The sequence below is a fragment of the Danio rerio genome, chromosome 3, assembly GCF_052040795.2.
Source record: "Danio rerio strain M-AB ecotype USA chromosome 3, GRCz13ab, whole genome shotgun sequence".
In the NCBI taxonomy this organism is placed as follows: domain Eukaryota; kingdom Metazoa; phylum Chordata; class Actinopteri; order Cypriniformes; family Danionidae; genus Danio; species Danio rerio.
The window spans coordinates 51406329-51430000 of NC_141023.1; the positions used below are offsets into that span (position 1 = coordinate 51406329).

The window sequence follows — 23672 nt, forward strand, 5'->3', positions numbered from 1 at the left end:
TTGTAGTTAAACTAAAGTGTACAACAGTATTTATTAGAGTTTATTAATTCACTAGTTTGAATACTACAGTATGCAGTAGAATTTATTATCAGAGTGTTCTAGATACTATAATACACACAGTGTAATCATCCACACTGTTGTATTTATTTCTGAATTTTTAAATTAAATTTCCACCTTAAAGTCTTGGGATTCTTTGGCATGTCATAGTCTGAAAACATCAGATTTTTCCATCCTGTAATTGCCTCATTTTGAATGATAAACATTCTCACATTTCTTTCTTTGTCCAGGGACCTAATATTGTGGCCATCGTTGTACCAACTGTGGTGCTGGGCCTGCTGGCTATTTTGACGGCGGTTCTGGTGTTTCTGTTCTGCGTGGTGAAAAAGAAGAGACAGACAGAGGGCACGTATCGACCCAGCGCAGAGGAGCAGACGGGAGCCAGAAGTGTAGAAGCGCCAGACGCCCTCAAACTACCCAAAGAGGAAAGACTGATTTGACGCAGTGGTTTATGTCTAACCCGCAGCACGTGATAATGGTGACTCAATCCCTAAACGGATAAACATTAACCAAAACACACTGAAGGCACAATGTCCAAACTTAGCCATGTGTTGTGGCTAAACAAAGTGAGTTTGACTACTATATGAAACTTGAAGGAATTCATATCTTCTACTCTCAACATATTTTAACACGCCTTTGACAATCATATTTTTAGATTGGCTTTTCTCAGAATGCACATTTTATGCTGTGCTTACTGTTGCTTTACACACTTAAACGCTGATGTTTGTGTGTGGTGATATTTTTTAAAGGTGGAGTGTGCCGTTTCTGCCCCTAGTGGCACAAAAAGGAATTGAAATCTGTTTGTTTTTGCATCTAGGAGTTTAACAGCATCAGCTCAACCAGTGGGGGGAGTTTGGGGACATGACTATCTGTCTATCTGACTAATAATTTTACCATCATTTTTTTTAAAGACCATTATTTTTGCTTTTATGTTTGCTGGTGTTAGATATTGCACACTTCACCTTCCAATATACACAGTGCTCAGCATAAAAGAGTACACCCCATTTCGAAAATGAATATTTTTATCCATTTTCAGTGAACAAAACTGATTTATCAAACAGAAACATTTATCAAAATAATATTTTAGATACAGAACATCTTTATGAATGTAAAGATAATACATTTAAATTGATGCAAATATTGCAAAAATAAGTTACAAATTACAACATTTCTGCAAACTTTTATATATTTTTTGTTTCTTTAGTTTTTTGCTATTGTTGAAAAATGTGTTTAATATTTTTCCCCTACAAAAGTTTGGGATACTCATTTTGGACCGTTATCATAAGTTATTTTGTTAGATATGCTCCAGATTTGGCTTCAGCACTGACTGAACTAATGTATATGATGGAAAATATTCATGTAAATGAGAGATCCGTGAGGGGTGTACTTATATATGCTGAGCACTGTATTTATTTACAGGTGAAGGCAAAATTATTAGCATTCCTGTGAAGCTTTTAATTCTGTTTTTTTTTTTTTTTTTTTTTTAATATTTCCCAAGTGTGGTTAAATGTAATTAAATTTTTAAACAAAATAAGGCCTATCATACACCCGCCACAATAAGGTGCAAGACCGGTTTGCGCCATGTTGTTTAAATGGCAAATCCATTTGTGCCACTTTGTGGACTCGTGTGCCAGTCTTGGATGGAGGTGTGTTCAGGTGCATTGTGCTTTACTATTTTAAGGAACTAAAATAGACTGTGCAAATGACCAGCTGCAAGCATGTCTCTGTCCAGCGCAGAGTTAGTTGTGCGACTTAAACGTGTACACATTGCTTAATAGACACAGGATGTATAGCAATACACAAATATCTTTACAGTTTTCAGTTTATTCATTACAACTTGCTTTTGTATAGTTATTATTATTAATTATATGCATAGTTATATTTGTTTTATTAAAAACAAGTTTAGATTTGTCCACCTGTCGGGTTTTGCACCATATGGGGCAAAAGAATAGGATAGAACTCAGTGTTTTGACCACACTTTATTATCATTGTTCATTTATTTGTTTGCTGGAAATTAGAACTGAATTTAGAAATAGTTTTAAAACAAAGTTTTTGCACTTAACTAACAAAATTAAATATGTAGGCTGATGGATGTCTTAGTGGAGCACGTACAACACTGTTTCCTTATCCACAAAAGTGAAGAAGTGAAGAGAAAGAGAAAGTAAAGAGGCAGAATAAAGGAGACTCATTCTTCATCCTCGCGCTCCAGATGGTCTGTTTAACTGTTTTCTTGCTAGTGAAGCGTTCAGTTTTTCCACTTACAAAGTCCGCCATGCAAATAGCAAGTGCGCCATGGTGTGACGCAACTCACTCTTAAAGGGAGTGGGAGATGAGACTAGTTTAATGCATGTTATGCTCAAAACACACCCATAACTCATGAAAAGAATAAGGACAACACTATTAGACCATGCGCCGCAGCGCAAAAGCGTATTTTTCCTTCCTTGAAATAGCATCAGTGGATTCGGACACGCCCTTAATGCTCTTGCGACATGCGCTGTAGTCTTTGTGCCAGATCATTATAATAGAGCCCAATATGTTTTATAACTAATTTCTAACTACATTTTTTGTCGTTGTAGTCATGACAATACATAATATTTAGCAATTTTTTTTTCAAGGTAAAAGTATTCAGTTTAAAGTGCAATTTTAAGGCTTAACTAGGTTAATTAGGTTAACTCGGCAAGTTAGGTTAGTCAGGCAAGTCATTGGACAACAGTGTTTTTTTCTGTAGAGAGTGGGAAATATCATTTTTAATGGGGCTAATGATATTGACCCTAAAATTAGTTTAGAAAAAATTAAAACTGCTTTTTTTCAAACTAAAACAAGTAGTTCTTTCTCTAGAAGGAAAAATGTCATAGGAAGGTTTTTGTTTTTTCACAGGAGGGCTGGTAATTTTGTCTTTAACTGTATTCAGATTTATTTGATTGCAATATAGGGTGTTTTTACACTCCTAGCTGATATGTTTGTTGAAACCACTTAATTTAAGAATTTCAAAATGATACTTTATAATAAGGTTTCATTTGTTAACATTGGTTAACTACATTAATGTGAAAACAGCAGTTATTAGTCATAAAGTTAATTTAAACATTTACCAATACATATTTAAATAAACATTTCTACAATACATTTTTGTACTTTTACATTTATTGATTGACCTGTAAACTGACATGAACAATGAAAAACTGATCAAGTAATGATAATTGAAAAAGAAAACCACAACTTCGAAGTTGTTCTCGAAAATCGTGAACTCTGTCTGCAAAGAAGAAAAGTAGAGCTAAGCACTTTCTGTCATTAATTTAGGGCAGAGGTTCCCAAAGTGGGGGTCGGGACCAACTGGTTAGTTGTGGGACAATGAGGAGTCGCCGCTTGTCAATTTTCAAAAATCTAATTCATTTTATTAAACTTTTTGAATTACCATATTTTGTCCAAAACCTACTGCAGAACAAAATAGTAGTTAATAGTAAATAAAAAGCCATTAGCCTTTCGATATTCTTTTGCGCCCCCTGGGGTGTTTACGTTATATTAAAGACACAGCAATAGCGTCAGATGCAGCAGATTGATTTTATGGCACCAGGTTACGGCAGTCATGTACTTTCAAAGTAAATATAGGCCACAACTGAACATGGAGGATGGTCTCCGAGTAGAGTTCTCCGAAATTAAACGTTGAATAGACTTAGACCTATTGGTATGTGCATCGTTGTGTGCAAGAATTATATATTTATAACCACCTTAGAGAATATTGGGAGTCATAAGTCACTGGCACTGTTATTTTGGGGGTCGTGAACTGAAAAGTTGTGATTTAAGGAAGCTCTGAAGTTTTTTTTGGTTGCTTATTTGGTCGCTAGGAGCAATGTTTTCATCATGTTTCTTGGATTAAATACAAATTTTCAAAGTTTTGGTATTCTTTTTGAATCACCTTGTATATTTTAACTGACATTAACATAGATGGAGCAAATATGTATGTATGTATGTATGTATGTATGTATGTATGTATGTGTATGTATATACTATACAACTATACTACTTCTGTTTTTCATTGTTCATGTCAGCTCACACATATATGCTGTGAGATTAGGGACAGGATATATAATTAATTTTAATATATATCATTTTTTCCCTGCTAGTTTGTGATAGTTGAAATGTTAACAAATGAGAATTTTTCATAGAGTGTTTGTGTTACTAATTATTTCAATAATTTTGTATGTCTTGATTGACCTCATTTATATTTCAACCGCGTCTGTATGATTGAATGTACTATTTATGTCCAGACATTTGATCAGTTCTACAATAATTTCAGCTTGGAATCGTTTTTGATTCTTTTATATTAGCATGAATGTTTACACAAAAATATTTCATGCGTTGTATTTCACTTGAGTGCCTTTTCCAATTTCAGCTTTTTAGAATCCGTTAAATGATGTCTTTTATATTTAACCTCAATGGCACCAGAGGTTTTGCTTTATTGTGAACATAATCCCTAAGGTGGTCATTAATGACCTCCTCTTAAAGGTGTTTTTAAGAGGATTTCATATATTTACAAAATAGCATGCCTGGGGTTGCTTTTATTATAAAAAACCTGTTACACTGTGTTAAAATTTCAAGGACATACCACAAATTATAAATAAATTGTTATTTTATTAAGCAGATGTATTAAGTGTTCTTATTTTACTGAATATATTGGCTTACATAATAAAATGTCTATTAAATAGTAGAATCTATGCAAAATAATAATTCTCTTTGGGAAAACTTACCTTGAAATGGTAAACGTCATTACTGTATATTGTGGAATTTAGCATGACTGGAAAGCTATTCACATGAATACTTGACGGAACTTTGTATCAGATTACACAATTTTATAATTAATGCCATGTAGTTTAAGTGATTCTCATCAACACATTGATCTTTGTAGCAAATAGTGCATTCATTGTATGGTGCTGGCTTTGAATTCTTGCACATTCACATGTAATGGCTTAATTCTACATAAAAAAAAAAACAGATTCATAATAAAAACCAGTTGAAGATATCTTGACTTGTAGCAGGAAAGGTGTAGGCTACTTTTAAGTTTTATGACCTTGCATTGCGTGTCATATGATTGCTGAAACCTGTACAATAATATCTGGGTGTGCGTAAAGGAGTGTCTTTCTTGGAAGCTTAACTGTTTAACAGCATTGCTTAACTGCTGTTTCAAAGATGTGCTTGCCAAGAACATTGCAAGACATCTTTGTGAGAATCCTGTTTAGTTAGTTGTACTCAGTAGCACTGCCCTCTAGTGTTCGATGAGTCTTTTATGTTGCCATTTTCTGGATATGCAAACACCAGTAGTGGCAATGATTTCAGTGATTATGAATTCCAGACCCTGCTTATTTATGTGCCTCTTTTATTTGACACATAAGGATAAGCTCATGGATCTTTCGGTTAACAAGCTTATGATCTTAATCAGGTGTGTAAAGTAAAGAAGATATTTAAATGTGCTGGGTGGGGGGGTCCCAAGGACTGGAATTGAGAACCACTGGTTTATGTAAAGATTTAGTTCCTGTTCAAGGTTGAACTGTCAAATAGTTAACTACATAAATCAGGGGAAACACATTAGATATAGAATTGGTCTTTATTCAGATTAACACTGACAGTAGTTACATCTTTCTCAAACCTGATGGCTTCACAGTTAAAATCACTTTCATTTCACTTGAATGTGAGGGGGAAATTTGATGGCATGCATTCACAATAGTTAGAAACACAAAACCAAACCAAATGTTCACAACTCCTCAAAATATCACTGGTGGGATGGGGGAAACACAGTCAATAGTGAATTCTGGATGTGAAAACCCATTTATTGTTCTGGAGAGCATTGGTCTGTGGTGAGGAAGATAAAAATGTGGGTGATGGAGTGAAGGGAACACCAATGTGGCAGGTTGCGGCAATTTATGCGACCTCCTCCTCGCCTTCCTCTTCGAACTCACCCTCTTCGGCGGTGGCATCTTGGTACTGTTGATACTCAGACACCAGGTCGTTCATGTTGCTCTCAGCTTCTGTGAACTCCATCTCATCCATGCCCTCTCCGGTGTACCAGTGCAGGAAAGCTTTGCGGCGGAACATAGCGGTGAATTGTTCGGAAATACGTTTGAAGAGCTCCTGGATGGCCGTGCTGTTGCCGATGAAGGTTGCGGCCATTTTGAGCCCACGAGGTGGAATGTCGCAGACGGCAGTCTTGACGTTGTTGGGGATCCACTCGACGAAGTAGCTACTGTTCTTGTTCTGGACGTTCAGCATCTGCTCATCCACCTCCTTCATGGACATGCGTCCACGGAAAACTGCGGCTACGGTCAGGTAGCGGCCGTGACGTGGGTCGCAGGCAGCCATCATGTTCTTGGCATCAAACATTTGCTGTGTGAGCTCAGGAACGGAGAGTGAGCGATACTGCTGGCTGCCTCGGCTGGTGAGTGGTGCAAAACCAGGCATGAAGAAGTGGAGACGTGGGAAGGGCACCATGTTGACGGCTAGTTTGCGAAGATCAGCATTGAGCTGGCCGGGGAAGCGGAGACAGGTGGTGACGCCACTCATGGTGGCTGAGACGAGATGGTTGAGGTCTCCGTAGGTTGGTGTGGTTAGCTTGAGCGTGCGGAAACAGATGTCATACAGCGCCTCATTGTCGATGCAATATGTCTCATCAGTGTTCTCCACTAGCTGATGGACGGACAGTGTAGCGTTGTAGGGCTCCACCACGGTGTCGGACACCTTGGGTGAGGGCACCACGCTGAAGGTGTTCATGATGCGGTCGGGATACTCTTCACGGATTTTGCTGATGAGCAGGGTGCCCATGCCAGAGCCAGTGCCTCCGCCGAGAGAGTGGGTGAGCTGGAATCCTTGCAGACAATCGCAGCTTTCAGCCTCCTTGCGCACAACATCCAGTACTGAGTCCACCAGCTCTGCTCCTTCTGTGTAGTGACCTTTGGCCCAGTTGTTTCCTGCACCACTCTGACCTGCAATCATTAAAATACGAATTGAGCATTAAAAGATCAGGAGTTGTTTCGGACAAGCAAGGCCAAGCCTTATCAACCGGACATCTGGAAATCTCAAAAATGACTGACTGGACTTACATTAAGACATATTTCAAATCAGAAAGGAACTCTGGCATACACTGACAAACTCTGGTTGTTTGAGTTAGTATGGATGTACAAATATTAAGTTCATGTCTTAAGGCTGGACCACACCACTTTGGTGTGACATCTGTCAACTGTCAGGCAAGTTTGTTTGGTGTGTTCCACACATCACCTCAGACTCGCATCAGAGAGAGTTTGAAAAATTGGTCATGTAGAATCAGTATTGGCTGTCTGTGAAGAGAACGCTCTGATTGGCTGTTCAGTTTCTAAGCAGAGTGCAAGAACAAAACTGAAGTAACTAAGCAAACAATGCAAGTCAAGAGGGAACACAAAGAATACTTGCTGTCATTTTGTTGCATTTCTTAAATATTTGCAAACAATATGGATTATTGTTTGCTGGTTTGAGCCCCGGCTGGGTCAGTTAGCATTCCTGTGTGGAGTTTGCATGTTTCTCCCCATGTTCACATTCATTTCCTCCAGGTGCTACGGTTTCTCCCACAAGTCCAAAGACATACGCTATAGGTGAATTGGGTAAGCTAAATTGACTGTAGTGTATGCATGTGAATGAGAGTGTATGGGTGTTTCCCAGTGATGGTGTGGAAAGATGCATCCTCGTACAAAGGAGCAGAATGCGCATTCTTGTTTCAGTTGACTATCTTGCAAATATCTTTTAGGTCCAGATCGGACTACACAGTCAGTCGGTTTTCATTGATGCTAGTTCTTTGACATTGGTTTTAGGTTTCTTTGAGAGTCAATGCTTCTACATCTTTACTCAGAGGCAAATGGCGGTGTTATATAGAGGTCTAGACTTACAGTATTTTGACATATTTTACTTTACTCATTCATAGTACCATCTTAAATCTTTAGGAATAGATCTGGCAGTATAGATAAATACATTTCTGTTAGTGTGGCTCAAGTGAACTGTACATCCTGAAAAAATGTGTAGCTAAACCTTTGGATCGCAACTTGGTGACTGATTGCAGTATAGGTCTTAAACTCTTCATTTAAACCTGGGTGTCAAACTCCGCTCCCGAAGAGCCACAGCTCTGCGCACTTTAGTTCCAATTCTGCTCCAACACGCTTACCTGTAGATTTCAAACAACCCTGAAGGACTCAATTAGTTAGATTGTTTGTTTAATTAGGGTTCGAACTAAACTTTGCAGAGTTGCAGCTCTCTAGGAACCGAGTTCAACACCTGTGATGTAAACAATTAAGATGTGAAGCAAAGTGTTTCCCAAAGAGGATTTCTGCCATTTCAGGGGGTACTATACTTCTACGTAAGCGTCCAATAAACATGTAAATGATCATGTGTTTAGGAAAGGGTTCTGTGGAGGTTAGTGTATAACTCTAAAACTCTGCACAGTGATGATCATGAGCTAGAACTGCAGTATTAGAGCTCTAAATGAGCATTTTAGCTTTACTTTTCAGTGATGGAAGGAAGTGGAGACTCATTGTTCATCTCTTTTGTTACTATCTATGTGCAACCCTGCCACTCCTGCACCACCCAACCTGCTCCGAGCTGGGATGGAACCGGCCACTTTCCATATGGGAGTTGGTTTCTCTAATGCCTAGTTCACACTAGAGGATTTTAAGCCTGATTTGAGCCCGATTTGGAAGTTAACGAGCTCGCCGACAGATCGGGCTGTGATTGGGAAGAAATCTGCGGGTGCTCGGCACTCGCCGCTCTTTATGTGTGAACTACTGAGCAACGCATCAACGAGGTTCGCTGACGCGTCGCCGACACCTCGCAGACGGAAATCCAACATTCAGCATGCTAAATATTCCAGAGCAGTCGGCCGACTCAACCCCACGTGTGGTCAGATGTAGTGACGAGCTGCAGCCAATGAGAGAGCATATCAGCATGAGCTGAATGCCTGTGTGTTCAGGAGCTCAGCAGAAACATCTGTGATTGGTCAGAATGGGCATCAGTGCACTCGCTTCATTCTGCGTTAGCACGGACATGGGAGGAGGATATATTAACAGTGGAACTAGAATTCTGTAACTATTAGAATTACCATACTGCTCATTCTGACTGTTCTCATATAAAACGCCAAATTGTCACAACATATTTACATTCAAAGCTATTATTGAGATATTAAAATTAAGCTTTGAATGTCTGGCATCATATTTAATGACACCATTACCCTAAAAATATAATATTTTTTTTGGTAATACAGCCTATAAATATGTAGTTAAGATACTAAAACACTTAAAGGCTTGGCTTTCATTTTCACTTTCAAAAAGGAGCTATTTCACAGCACAGAATATGCTGTTTTGAAAGATATCTGAAGTAAATTGATGTTTTTGCCATCAGAAAGTTTTGTTTATGTTAGCAGGAAGTTGCCAGGCAAGAAAATGCACACATATTTAAAGTCACAGCGAAAAGTATCAGACATGCATGCAGTCATTTTGACCAATATGGTAATTTAAGGCAGAAATGCTCAGTTCTTTACTGTTTTGTAATAAAAAAAATAACAATGTCAGAAAGAAATACACTGATAGTTAGAAAACGGCAGGGTGTTATAAATATGTTAGTTTTATTTCAAAGAGTTATAAAATTACAAAAATTAAAAACTCTGTGTATCTATCCACTGGAACCTTGCAGATGAGTGATTAATCCGCTCATAAATCAGCTGATTTGACTGTTTTTAAATGCTTTCTCCAAAGCTTGAAACGCTGTCAGTGATGTAATCAGCACACAAGCAGCCAATAGTGTTCAGCTATTTCTGACGACTCCTCCCTCAAATTTTCATTGGCTGTGGTTTGGTAGCTTGAATGAGCTGATGGGGAATGAGATGTTGTCAGATCATGTAGTGTGTGACCCCCCTCTTGTGGATCGTTCACGTAGTGTTGCGTAGTGTGAACACCACAGAGATCAAAAGACACAAAGTCAAGTCATGTAGTGTGAACAGCACAGCGATCTGCTGATGTTTAAAATCCTGTAGTGTGAACTAGGCTTAACAAGGATGCTAAAGAGCATGGCCTCTAGCGTCTGTCGCTAGATAACCTTTAAAGGTCAGAGGTGTGAGGTTTACATGCATAGCACTTTACTACCCGGCCTCCGCTACACTCACCCCCTAAACCTCAATCCTGTCTGGGTCATGGCACCAATGTAACCCTGCCGGTCCTACACCACCCAACCCGCTCTGAGCTGGGATCAAACTGGCGACTTTCCGTATGGGAGTCGGTTGCTCTAATAAGGAGGTTAAAGACCATGGCTTCTAGCGTCTGTCGCTAGATCAATCGCCTTTAGATATCAGAGGAGTGAGGTTTAACTGCACTTCACTTGCTGACCTTTGCTAACAATGCTGTGGGTGTCATATTTGTTTATAACAAAAGTAATGATGAAAAAAGTAATTAATAAAAGATTAGCTCACCAAACACAAAGTTGTCAGGTCTGAAAATTTGGCCAAAGGGTCCAGAACGAACTGAATCCATTGTGCCAGGCTCCAGATCCACCAAGATGGCACGGGGGACATACTTCCCACCTAAATGAACAGACAAATATAGTAAGTCATACGGTTGAGACATTTATTTCTATATTATGTAAATGTAATTGTCTGTGCACAAACATGTTCAAAAGTCTATTAAAGCTGTGTTGCCATTTAGTTTTTATAGAAGTAAATAGTGTTTTTGCCCTTCTTTTGTTTTGATGGGAGCAGTAATTGTGTTGCTTGAATTTTGTGTAAAAGCTAAAGAAGGTGTTAACCTAGATGATAACATGATTTTAAAAGTTTTTAAAATCTGTTTTGGTGTATTTTTTTTTCAGGGTTTAAAATGTAAAAATAAAACATACATTTTATTATGGATTTAAAATTTAGAATAATTATAAATATGTCTTGTTTAATATTATAAAAATTGTATCTGAAAATGTCTATATTGGCACAATGTTTGTTTATTTGTTTACTATAATGTTAACTATATTATTTTATTATATATTAAATTCATGTTTTAAATCAGCATTTTAAAATTTTACTTCATTTGTTACTTATAAATATATTTAAACAGTTCTCATTATTATAGATTTTTTTTTATTTCATTTTGTTTTGGTTGATTTGATTATTAATTTCAGTTAATTGCCTAAACAAATTTCTTTTACATATTTCATTCTAATTTCTGCCTAGCACAGTTTTTACAAAGTTTTCTTATCAATAATGCACATGTTCAGTATATTTTTATTTTTATTGTCATTATTTTTCCATTTTTTTAATGGTTACCAAATTTTTTACTTCAACAATAATGCTTCACAATCCCACAATACAAGATTGTCTCAGCCTATATATAACTACAAATTTCTGCTTTGCTATTTGCTATTCTGCTATTTAGCTATTATGCATGCTAATAGTTCATGAATCTGAAGCCAATGTGATATTTACAAAAATACCTGTGGCCTCATTGTAGTAAACACTGATCCTGTCTAGCTGAAGGTCGCTGTCTCCATGATATGTTCCAGTTGGATCAATCCCATGTTCGTCACTAATAACCTCCCAGAACTGAGAGAGAGATGGAGAAGGAGGAGAAACAACAGGGCGGATGCCAGAGAGAGGAGAGGGAGAAATAAACGGAGGCCAAGTAAGAATAAGCTCAACACTACTATATATATATATATATATATATATATATATATATATATATATAATTATTATAAAAAATGCAATAGGCATCAACAATGTGAATATCTGGTTTTAATGTAGGATGATGATTGTAAACAACAATAGTAATAATAATAATACATACATTTAGAAAAAAAATATTTTTACAGTTCAAATGTACATGGTGGTTTAAAAGAACGATTCACTACATAATGTTGGAATCTTGTAGATTATGCAAATTATATGGATTTTAGTGAATCAGAACAAATGCATCAATGTGACATTATTTTCTTTCATCGATTGATGAGATATAGGTCAGACTAGGATCCATTTGCAAGATATTACATGCATACTAATCTATATGGATATATTTGCTCTATATTACATAACAAAACACAATCCTTTTCCCAATATGCTAATTACTCATAAAGTAGGTCATTATCGTATACAGGAACAGTCGATCCCAAGTACCACACAAGCTTCAAAAACATTGGCTGTGTACTGTCTATAAGGTTTAAATCTAATAAATGTGCCATAAACGCATGGGTATAAGTAATAGAGCCAGCAAAAGAAACATTAAAGGAACGTTTAATTCATCATTCCCCGTCGTACAATGGATGGATGTTTCCACGCCCAATGGAAGCACATCTCAACCCACAATGAACCGATTATGCACAGCTGCAAACCAGAACTCAAAATCCCCTTTAAATCGTGCATCATGCAAATAAAACCTGCAGAATCAATTATCTGCAATGCACTTCTAGTGGATTCTTTAAGGACCAGATTAGTCGCCCTGAAGGACACCCTCGTGCACGTTAAACCCCCCATCCAACCAAGCAACATTTTTGGTTTTAGCTTTTACCTTGGCTCCGATCTGGTTGCCGCACTGGCCGGCTTGCAGGTGCACAATCTCGCGCATGGTGCTGCAGGAAGGATGACGGCGGGGATGCAGGAGTCGAGGGGCTGCTTCTTCTGCTCGCTAACGGGCTGAGCCGCTTTTTTTGTCGCTCGCAGATTAAACGCCGCCTCTGAGCTCCGCCACTGGGCTGAGCGTGTGGTGCAACATTACGTCATCGACATGGTACCCAGAGCCGAGGAGGAGAGGAGGAGGACCCGCAGCTCGTGGAGACCCCGGATTGGATGCTGCTAGTGATCAAGGAGCTGATAGGCCACTTGTGAAGACGGGTCCGAAAAATCGAGAATGTTTGCTCATCACTGGAACGAAGAGCTCAGTGGTAGTGTGCGGAGCAGGTTATACTGGAACAGAGGTCAGATCAAAAGAACATGAATAAAATCTGTTTGACTTTCTGTCTGTCTGTCTGTATGGATGGATGTATGGATGGGGGCAGAGGCGCCCACAGAAAATTTTCTTAGGTGTGGCCAAGTAAGGCCACACCAAATCGGTGGCACACACAAATAAAAAAATGAATTGTGTATATATTGTGGTTAATGATAAATGAAATAATGTCTGGTAAATGAAATAATGAAGTTTTAATTAATTCCATTAATTACTCTTGAAATATTACAATTTATTCCTTGAAATAATTCAGCAAGTACATGTGCAAACCAAATAAATAAATAAAAATAAATAAAAATAAAATAAAGAAATATTACTGTACTATAAAATTAATAAAAATTAATGAATTAATAAAACAAATATATGAACAAAAGACATTACCCCCCCCCCACACACACACACACTTACTACAGACCCTAGTAATATAATTTATCCATGTTCCTTTTTGAGCCACAATATATTAGTACATATTCTATTGATGTACCTTTTTGCAAAATACACCCACAAAATGCACAAACTTTTTGGCCCTTTTAAGTTAACCAGCAAAATAATGGAGTTGCTAAATAAACTAGATTCTTAAAAGCTGGTTTTAAAATGCATTTATTTAAATTTTCAATCAGATAAAACACAACTTTTTAATTTGAAAAATAACATTTTAAAGTTGCTTTACTTTTCAGTGATGGAAGGAAGTGGAGACTCATTGTTCATCTCTTTTGTTACTATCTATGTGCAACCCTGCCACTCCTGCACCACCCAACCTGCTCCGAGCTGGGATGGAACCGGCCACTTTCCATATGGGAGTTGGTTTCTCTAATGCCTAGTTCACACTAGAGGATTTTAAGCCTGATTTGAGCCCGATTTGGAAGTTAACGAGCTCGCCGACAGATCGGGCTGTGATCGGGAAGAAATCTGCGGGTGCTCGGCACTCGCCGCTCTTTATGTGTGAACTACTGAGCAACGCATCAACGAGGTTCGCTGACGCGTCGCCGACACCTCGCAGACGGAAATCCAACATTCAGCATGCTAAATATTCCAGAGCAGTCGGCCGACTCAACCCCACGTGTGGTCAGATGTAGTGACGAGCTGCAGCCAATGAGAGAGCATATCAGCATGAGCTGAATGCCTGTGTGTTCAGGAGCTCAGCAGAAACATCTGTGATTGGTCAGAATGGGCATCAGTGCACTCGCTTCATTCTGCGTTAGCACGGACATGGGAGGAGGATATATTAACAGTGGAACTAGAATTCTGTAACTATTAGAATTACCATACTGCTCATTCTGACTGTTCTCATATAAAACGCCAAATTGTCACAACATATTTACATTCAAAGCTATTATTGAGATATTAAAATTAAGCTTTGAATGTCTGGCATCATATTTAATGACACCATTACCCTAAAAATATAATATTTTTTTTGGTAATACAGCCTATAAATATGTAGTTAAGATACTAAAACACTTAAAGGCTTGGCTTTCATTTTCACTTTCAAAAAGGAGCTATTTCACAGCACAGAATATGCTGTTTTAAAAGATATCTGAAGTAAATTGATGTTTTTGCCATCAGAAAGTTTTGTTTATGTTAGCAGGAAGTTGCCAGGCAAGAAAATGCACACATATTTAAAGTCACAGCGAAAAGTATCAGACATGCATGCAGTCATTTTGACCAATATGGTAATTTAAGGCAGAAATGCTCAGTTCTTTACTGTTTTGTAATAAAAAAAATAACAATGTCAGAAAGAAATACACTGATAGTTAGAAAACGGCAGGGTGTTATAAATATGTTAGTTTTATTTCAAAGAGTTATAAAATTACAAAAATTAAAAACTCTGTGTATCTATCCACTGGAACCTTGCAGATGAGTGATTAATCCGCTCATAAATCAGCTGATTTGACTGTTTTTAAATGCTTTCTCCAAAGCTTGAAACGCTGTCAGTGATGTAATCAGCACACAAGCAGCCAATAGTGTTCAGCTATTTCTGACGACTCCTCCCTCAAATTTTCATTGGCTGTGGTTTGGTAGCTTGAATGAGCTGATGGGGAATGAGATGTTGTCAGATCATGTAGTGTGTGACCCCCCTCTTGTGGATCGTTCACGTAGTGTTGCGTAGTGTGAACACCACAGAGATCAAAAGACACAAAGTCAAGTCATGTAGTGTGAACAGCACAGCGATCTGCTGATGTTTAAAATCCTGTAGTGTGAACTAGGCTTAACAAGGATGCTAAAGAGCATGGCCTCTAGCGTCTGTCGCTAGATAACCTTTAAAGGTCAGAGGTGTGAGGTTTACATGCATAGCACTTTACTACCCGGCCGCTTTTTTTGTCGCTCGCAGATTAAACGCCGCCTCTGAGCTCCGCCACTGGGCTGAGCGTGTGGTGCAACATTACGTCATCGACATGGTACCCAGAGCCGAGGAGGAGAGGAGGAGGACCCGCAGCTCGTGGAGACCCCGGATTGGATGCTGCTAGTGATCAAGGAGCTGATAGGCCACTTGTGAAGACGGGTCCGAAAAATCGAGAATGTTTGCTCATCACTGGAACGAAGAGCTCAGTGGTAGTGTGCGGAGCAGGTTATACTGGAACAGAGGTCAGATCAAAAGAACATGAATAAAATCTGTTTGACTTTCTGTCTGTCTGTCTGTATGGATGGATGTATGGATGGGGGCAGAGGCGCCCACAGAAAATTTTCTTAGGTGTGGCCAAGTAAGGCCACACCAAATCGGTGGCACACACAAATAAAAAAATGAATTGTGTATATATTGTGGTTAATGATAAATGAAATAATGTCTGGTAAATGAAATAATGAAGTTTTAATTAATTCCATTAATTACTCTTGAAATATTACAATTTATTCCTTGAAATAATTCAGCAAGTACATGTGCAAACCAAATAAATAAATAAAAATAAATAAAAATAAAATAAAGAAATATTACTGTACTATAAAATTAATAAAAATTAATGAATTAATAAAACAAATATATGAACAAAAGACATTACCCCCCCCCCCCCACACACACACACACTTACTACAGACCCTAGTAATATAATTTATCCATGTTCCTTTTTGAGCCACAATATATTAGTACATATTCTATTGATGTACCTTTTTGCAAAATACACCCACAAAATGCACAAACTTTTTGGCCCTTTTAAGTTAACCAGCAAAATAATGGAGTTGCTAAATAAACTAGATTCTTAAAAGCTGGTTTTAAAATGCATTTATTTAAATTTTCAATCAGATAAAACACAACTTTTTAATTTGAAAAATAACATTTCTTTAAAAAAAGTGTGCAATCTCAGTAAATCAGTTACGTCAGTGGCGCTGATCAGTCTACAACAATTTAGTGGTTACATTTTATTAATTAATTAATGAATTGAAATATTGTGAATTAAGTAAGTACATTTAAATTAATAATATCAACAAATAAATCATATTGGGGTGGCCACAGGGATGGCCAAAGTTTACACAAGGGTGGCCGTGGCCATGCCTTGAGGGCGCCCCTGCCTGGGGGTAACTTCTCAAGGCAGACAGTCTAATGGATGCTACACACTGAATGCAATTTGGGCACAGACCTAGGACAGCATTTCTTCACAGAAAGCAGACAAATGCTCATGACTAAGGAGACTTCTGGTTCTGGTTTTATGGTCAGATGAAACAAAAATTAAATTGTTTGGCCACATATGTAGCCTTCATTTGGCATAAAAAAGGAGAAGTCTTAAAGAACACCATCCTCAGTGGTAGAACAGGGAACCTTACAGTAAATGGTACAATACATATACATATACATCTTCTCTACAACAACATCAGACATCAGACAGTCTACAGAGAAACTCTGTACAAGTTTCAGCAAAACAACGACCCAAATCATAGAGCAAAAGTGGTGAAGAAATGGTTAGCAGACAAAAACATTATTTAAGTTCTGTAGTGGCCTAACCAGAGTCCTGATTTAAATCCAATTGGGAATCTGTGGAGGTGAAATACATGTAATATTTTGCCAGGGGTGTAATTTCAGGATATATATATATATATATATATATATATATATATATATATATATATATATATATATATATATATATATATATATATATATATATATATATATATATATATATATATATATATATATATACATACACACACACACACACACACACACACACCACACATACACTCAAACACAAACACAAACACACACACACACTCACACACCACACATACACATATCATATCACATAATCATTATTAAAAAAATCATGAGAAATAGTTTGTTTAAAAAATCTTGAACTATATTAATGATGTGATGTATAGTTCTGGAAACTTCCTACTTCTCAGTTTATCTGTCTGACTTGTCGTTTTCAAGAGCCTTGTCCATTTGGGGATGTGTGATTAGTCAGCAGAGCTGCGCGATGCGGTGCCAGGCGAAAGTATAAATCAGCCTAAAGATGTTTGTTTTTTTTCTTTTTGATCTTGTGATTCAAGTCTTAAATTTAATATGTAATGGTCTTAAAAAGATCTAAATTTGACATTACGATATCTGCAGAAACCTTGTACAGCTGTCGCCGCCCCTCTATTTTCAATAAATGATATTTTCCTTGTTTTATCAGGAGAAGATGGTAATATTCAATTAGTATTGCATCATTTAGGTGAAATTTTATTGATAACTGCAAAGTGTCTTAAAACAAAACCAAAGTAAATCTTTATAGTTGTTGAAAATGGTCGAATTGTGCCTCGTTGTATTTTTTTATACTGCAATAAATTAAAACACGTGACCAGAGTTCTGACGTGGAAACGTATGACGCGATGTTCAAGTTCAAAGATGAAAATAATAAAGAAAAACGGGGACATTATTTATTTATCTGGGTATATGGGCCCTCTGTTATTATACCTAATATTTATTAAGAGATGTTCTGTGTTTAATAACATTTAACAAAAAACTGTAGTGTACATACAGCTCCTGCAGCTCTAATTGACTTAAGGGTGAAATTGTGTACATTTAAATGACCCTCGTCATTCTGTCACCACGGCAACACGAGTTGGTTTACAAATCCACGCTACTGTCTATAGAGTGATCGATTCTGATCATCCCGCTGCACAACTCTGAGCAAATCTCCCCTCGGCTGAGTTACATCAGTTTGGAAAGTTGTTTTGGAGTTGTTGATGATGACGCTGCGACGCTCACAGAGGACCAGGACTCTCCCCGGACACCTCAGGGACTTCTTGCTGGAGCGACACCTGAAGAACGCGGCTGTCCTTCCTGCCCTTCGTCCCGCAGCCCCAGTCCCCCCAGTGGGTGAGTGTCTGCAGGAAGAGCCGCTCTCCATCCACGGCCGGAGTGTGCAGGAATACCAGGGCATCTACCGCTGTGCGATGGACTCCACAGTGAAGAAGCGTGCTGGCCGATACACCCTTCAGAAAGGATTGGAGGTAAAGCAGCGGCTGTGGGAGGAGCTGGGCCGGCCTGCGCTGCTGGAGACCGAGCAGCCTGATGGACGTGTGCTCATCACGGAGATCAGGTCCGAGTCCAGCGTCCCCCCTCAGATCAAGGTAGACATCAGCAAGGAACCGCTGCCCAAGGAGCCCCGGAGGAAGAGGCCCAGGCACTGAGCCATCCTAGTGCCAGATGAAGGATCATGGGCACGTATGTACATACTGTATATATTGTATATAGTTATAGAATAAGTTTTCAATTAATCAAATTGAACTTTTCATTCAAGTTTATCACATTGCTGGATGTTTTGGTGATTGTCCGTGCTGCTCATATTCGGCTCTTGGGTTCTTTTGGATGTTGACATGCGGTTAGTGAGGTTTTCTAGGCGGTTTCTTGCGTGTTGCTGGTCTCCTCTGAGTGGTTTTTGGCACATTAGTGGTTGTTGTTAGGGTTGTTAGTGTTGGGTTAGGGTAGGTTAGGGTCCCTCACATGGTTTGCAGCTTGACGTGCTGTGAGGGCTTGTGTGCATCAGTGATGCTGAGAGCTACGCCACTGGTACTTCACAGCTACCGGTAGGGTCACCCATAGTGGACAGGTCTCAGCTGAGATGCCTGACCAAGACAAACCACCTGATTATGGACAGCAGAAGATTGGCCTGATGCTCCAGACAGAACATGTCCCCTGTCACCACACCACGCACACACACACGCACACACACACAACACACACACACACCACACACCACACACCACACATACACACACACTCACTCACACACACGCACACACACACAACACACACACAACCACCACACCACACACACACACACACCACACACCACACACCACTCACACACACACACACCACACCACACACACACACACACACACCACACATACACTCACACACACATACACCACACACACAAACACACACACACAACACACACACACAACCACCACACCACACACACACACACCACACACCACACACCACTCACACACACACCACACCACACACACACACACACACACACACACCACACACACACTCACACACACACATACACCACACACACAAACACACACACACATACACCACACACACAAACACACACACACACACACACACACACACACACACACACACACACACCACACCATACACACACCACACACACACACACACACACACACACACACACACACACACACACACACACACACACACACACACACACACACACACACACACATACACACACATAAAAAACTAAAACTAAAAAATAGAATAAATCTTGCAGACGGTTAAAATTAAATGTTTATTGACAAAATATTTATTAATTACCTTAATTTATGAATATTTTTAATTATTTTGTTAAAGAAACTCTTATCCGTGTCTTGAAATAGGCGAGTTTCACTAAAACACATGAATGAAATGAATAGATTGTGTCATCAAACATGTAATACTTACAGCCCTGAAGAAAAAGAAAAACAAGTGACCAAGTCATTATTGGTGTTTCTGAATTGAATTCATGCAAATTATAGCAAAAATTCTATTTTAATGTTTAAAGTTGACTCAGAAAATACATTATTGTGTTAAATGTGAAAATAAGTAAGTAAACATTTACCAAAACTAGTCTACAATACAGAGAAATTGATACAGATTTAAATGGCACAAAAGTGTGTAAATGATGACGACATTATTTTGTGTGTGAACTCTCCCTTTATTTCAAAGAATAGAGTTTATTGCACTTTATTGCATTTTATTATGAAAAAGTGTGATTTTGATTAAAAATGAAAATAATCCTCAAAATAGAATCTAAATCTTCCAGCAGGTGTAGTAATGTCTAACCAGTGAGAGGATTCGCACAAACAACTGAATCATTCAACAAAGAAGTAAAGTCAGCGCTGTCTGGGCTGTTTAAAACAAGGATTCGTTCAGAAAGTAGACACACAAAAGTTCTTTTGAGGCTATTAAGGTAGGGTTTAATGATGTATTCTCAAACCTCTGAGTAGCCATGAGCATAAGATCTGAGTTCAGAGTTTTCATTAAAGAATTGGTATTGACCCAGAGATTACTCATAGCCTACTGTATTACTACTACTATTAATGAGGAGCGAGGCCAGACATTTTGAAATGGGGTTGGGCTTTAGTGCCTACTCTTATACTCTTAAAAGTGAAAAATAACTAGTTTCTTATATTTATAATCTCTGATAATTTAGTAATTGATTTAATGAGTGACATTTTTGAGCATCCAGTCCTCATTTTTAAATAAATAAACTGCAAAAATGTGCAAAGAATCTGAAATCGTTCACTTTGCCAGGAGGCCAATAGAAAACTGACATTGTTATTCAGCAATAAATATAAGCAATTTAATTCGATTCTGAAATCAAATTTATTTTTTCTTTATTAAGCTAGAAACAATAGCAAAAAAAACATTTATTATTGGCAACCACTGCAGTAACAGTGATCCACACAGTGGCCATTAGCTAGCTTGAGTCGTTGTTTATTTAAAGTCGATTTATTATTTCAAAGTAGGAATTAAATGCATAATTAGAAACAAATCTTGGCTTGGCATTATTCACCCCTGTAGAAACACTGTGCAGAATAAAAATGCTAAATCATTCTCTCCCAGTAGCTGGCGCACACAGATCAGTAATGATGACCAGTGAAGTATCTAAACTTTTGATTAATAAAGGGAAGTAAAAGTAGACTGAATTAAGCCCATAAATAAAAAAAAATAAGTTTAGATGATTAATAACTGCAAATAAGCAGAGGCCTTTATAAGCCCGTACTCTAAATAAATAAGTAAATAACACAAACGTTCACATTTATTTCCTTAAATAGTAACTAAGTAACACATTGAGCTACCTTTTTAAGTGACTTTAGATTGTAACGGATTACTTTTCCCTCAACAGGAAGGAGTTTCTCAGACAGGAAGTGGAGACCAGTACTTTAGGAAGCCCTGCTGCTGCTGCTGCTGCTGCTGAGTGTCTAGAGCACCTGCAGTCCAGATACTGGATCTCTGCTCACCTGCACTCGACTCAACTCTGATGCAGCACCAGGTGGGTCCTCATTCACCGTCACTCTGTGCTTTTGATAAATAAAAAGCTTTTGGTTCCCTTTAGTTTAGGCCTGTTTCACACACTACATGGCATTCATTGCAGTATGTAGTCAAAGTTATTAGCCCTCTTGTAAATTTGTTTTCTTTTTCAAATTTTTCCCAAACAGAAGAATTTTTCACAGTATTTTCTATAATACATTTTATTCTGGGTAAAGTCTTATTCATTAAAAGTATGTAGTAACATTTTATGAGCTGTCATCAGGGCAACGATCATAGAAATCAGTTATTAGAAAATAGTTATTAAAACTATTATCTTTCGAAATGTGCTGAAAATACATATATTATATATAAAGTTGTGCACATATTAATTGTAACATAAACTCACTGGCCACTTTATTAGGTACACCCTACTAGTACCGGGTTGGACCCACTTTTTCCCCTCAGAACTGCCTTAAGCCTTCGTGGCACCTATTCTACAAGGTACTGGAAATATTCTTCAGAGATTTTGGTCCATATTGACATGATAGCATCACGCAGTTGCGGCAGATTTGTCGATTGTTGACATGATGCTCAATTGGTACTAACGGGTCCAAGGTATGCCAAGAAATGATCCCCCACACTATTAAACCGACACCACCACCAGCCAGAACCGTTGATACAAGGCAGGACAGATCCATGCTTTCATGTCCTTGATGCCAAATTCTGACCCTACCATTCGAATGTCGCAGCAGAAATTGAGACTCAGACCAGGCAACATTTTTTCAATCTTGTTTTGTCCAATGTTGGTGAGCCTGTGCGAATTGTAGCCTCAATTTCCTGTTCTTAGCTGACAGGAGTGGCACCTGGTGTGGTCTTCTGCTGCTGTAGTCCATCCGCCTTAAGGTTGGACTTGTTGTGTTTTTAGAGATGCTCTTCTGCACACCTCGGTTGTAACGAGTGGTTATTTGAGTTACTGTTGCCTTTCTATCAGCTGGAGCCAGTCTGGCTATTCTCCTCTGACCTCTGGCATCAACAAGGCATTTGCACCCACAGAACTGCCACTCACTCGATATTTTCTCTTTTTCAGACCATTCTCTCTAAACTCTAGAGATGGTTGTGCGTGAAAACCCCAGTAGATCAGCAGCTTCTGAAATACTCAGACCAGCTCGTCTGGCACAACAATCATGCCACGTATAGAGTCACTTAAATTACCTTTCCTTCCCATTCTGATGCTCGGTTTGAACTGCAGTAGATCGTCTTGACCATGTCTACATGCATTGAAATGCTGCCATGTGATTGGCTGATTAGAAACAAGCAGTTGGACAGGTGTACCTAATAAAGTGGCAGGTGAGTGCACACTATATCTGCTACAACGTATGCCCACAGAACATTTGTTTTCATCCATATTTGAAATTTAGTGTCATGAAAGTAATTTTAAACAAAAAGTGGACAATTTACTTGCGAACGGCTTGCATGCTGTCATTATTATACATCAACGTCAGTGTGAACTCAAGTTTGTTTCTATATCTCTTGCAGTTACAGGTTTCAGACATGAACTTTGTGAAAAAGGCTCAGAATAAAATGCAGATATCAGTTTAAAATTAATAACAACATGTTTGTCCCTTCAGGTTAAGAAAAATGAATAATGCTGCCCCGAAGATCAGCAAGTTTCTCTAAGTTGACCAATGTCTTCATTCTGAAGGTAATGATCCTGCCGTCTTCCAGCATGGTAATGAGATCCAGAAGTAGATTCAGTTGTTTTGTCATTGCAGATTGTGGAGGAACCTTCTAGGAGACGCTTGAGTTTGATCCAGAATGGCTGGCCATCCTGAAATGGACAGACAAACCTTCAGAAACCATCCCGCAGTTGCTGGAACCCTCCGCTGGACAACAGACTACACAGCAGATACAAAACACTTGACAATGATCACAATTGCTCATTTTCTGAAAGCTTTCTGATACCACATATTCGTTTCTATTTCTAAATGTTTTAGCATCCTGTTCCTCTGCTTCTTTCAGGTGGGATTTCAGCCCTTCAGACAGACATCTACGTCCTGGTGAAGGGCAAAGTGAACAGACTTACAGGGAGGAGTTTTTTCCACTTCCTTGATGACTTGAAGTTTCAGAAGAACTGCATTTACGGGAATTAAAAATGTAAGACA

At 38.4% G+C, this 23672-nt stretch overlaps 3 protein-coding genes and 1 long non-coding RNA gene across 9 annotated transcripts in view; 3 read left to right on the plus strand and 1 right to left on the minus strand.

Annotated features, from left to right (window-relative positions):
* crb3a (crumbs homolog 3a) overlaps positions 1–4692 on the plus strand; it is a 29622-nt gene extending 24930 nt beyond the window's left edge. The window contains exons 4-5 of one of the 2 annotated variants that reach the window (XM_087243328.1): positions 288–3185; positions 3948–4692. In XM_087243328.1, coding sequence (XP_087099454.1) covers positions 288–497 — 210 coding nt within the window. In that variant the 3' untranslated portion in view covers positions 498–3185; positions 3948–4692. 2 annotated transcript variants of the gene reach the window in all.
* LOC147846039 (uncharacterized) overlaps positions 1–23672 on the plus strand; it is a 531070-nt gene that overhangs the window by 206835 nt on the left and 300563 nt on the right. The gene's annotated exons all lie outside the window — the stretch shown is intronic.
* On the minus strand, positions 5638–12743 carry tubb4bl (tubulin, beta 4B class IVb-like). 2 transcript variants are annotated; one of them, NM_001076715.2, is given in 4 exon segments: positions 5638–7028; positions 10526–10636; positions 11533–11641; positions 12603–12743. In NM_001076715.2, coding segments are annotated over 4 exon segments (1335 nt in total). In that variant the 5' UTR covers positions 12660–12743; the 3' UTR covers positions 5638–5970.
* LOC147846042 (uncharacterized) overlaps positions 17875–23672 on the plus strand; it is a 5805-nt gene continuing 7 nt past the window's right edge. The window contains exons 1-4 of one of the 3 annotated variants that reach the window (XM_087245138.1): positions 17875–18675; positions 21386–21532; positions 23139–23212; positions 23283–23672. The exon at positions 23283–23672 is cut by the window's right edge and continues 7 nt beyond it. In XM_087245138.1, coding sequence (XP_087101264.1) covers positions 18195–18641 — 447 coding nt within the window. In that variant the 5' untranslated portion in view covers positions 17875–18194 and the 3' untranslated portion in view covers positions 18642–18675; positions 21386–21532; positions 23139–23212; positions 23283–23672. Of the gene's footprint in view, positions 18676–21385; positions 21533–23046; positions 23213–23282 lie in introns of all 3 variants that reach the window. The other 2 variants (XM_087245139.1, XM_087245140.1) reach the window with 2 other exon arrangements.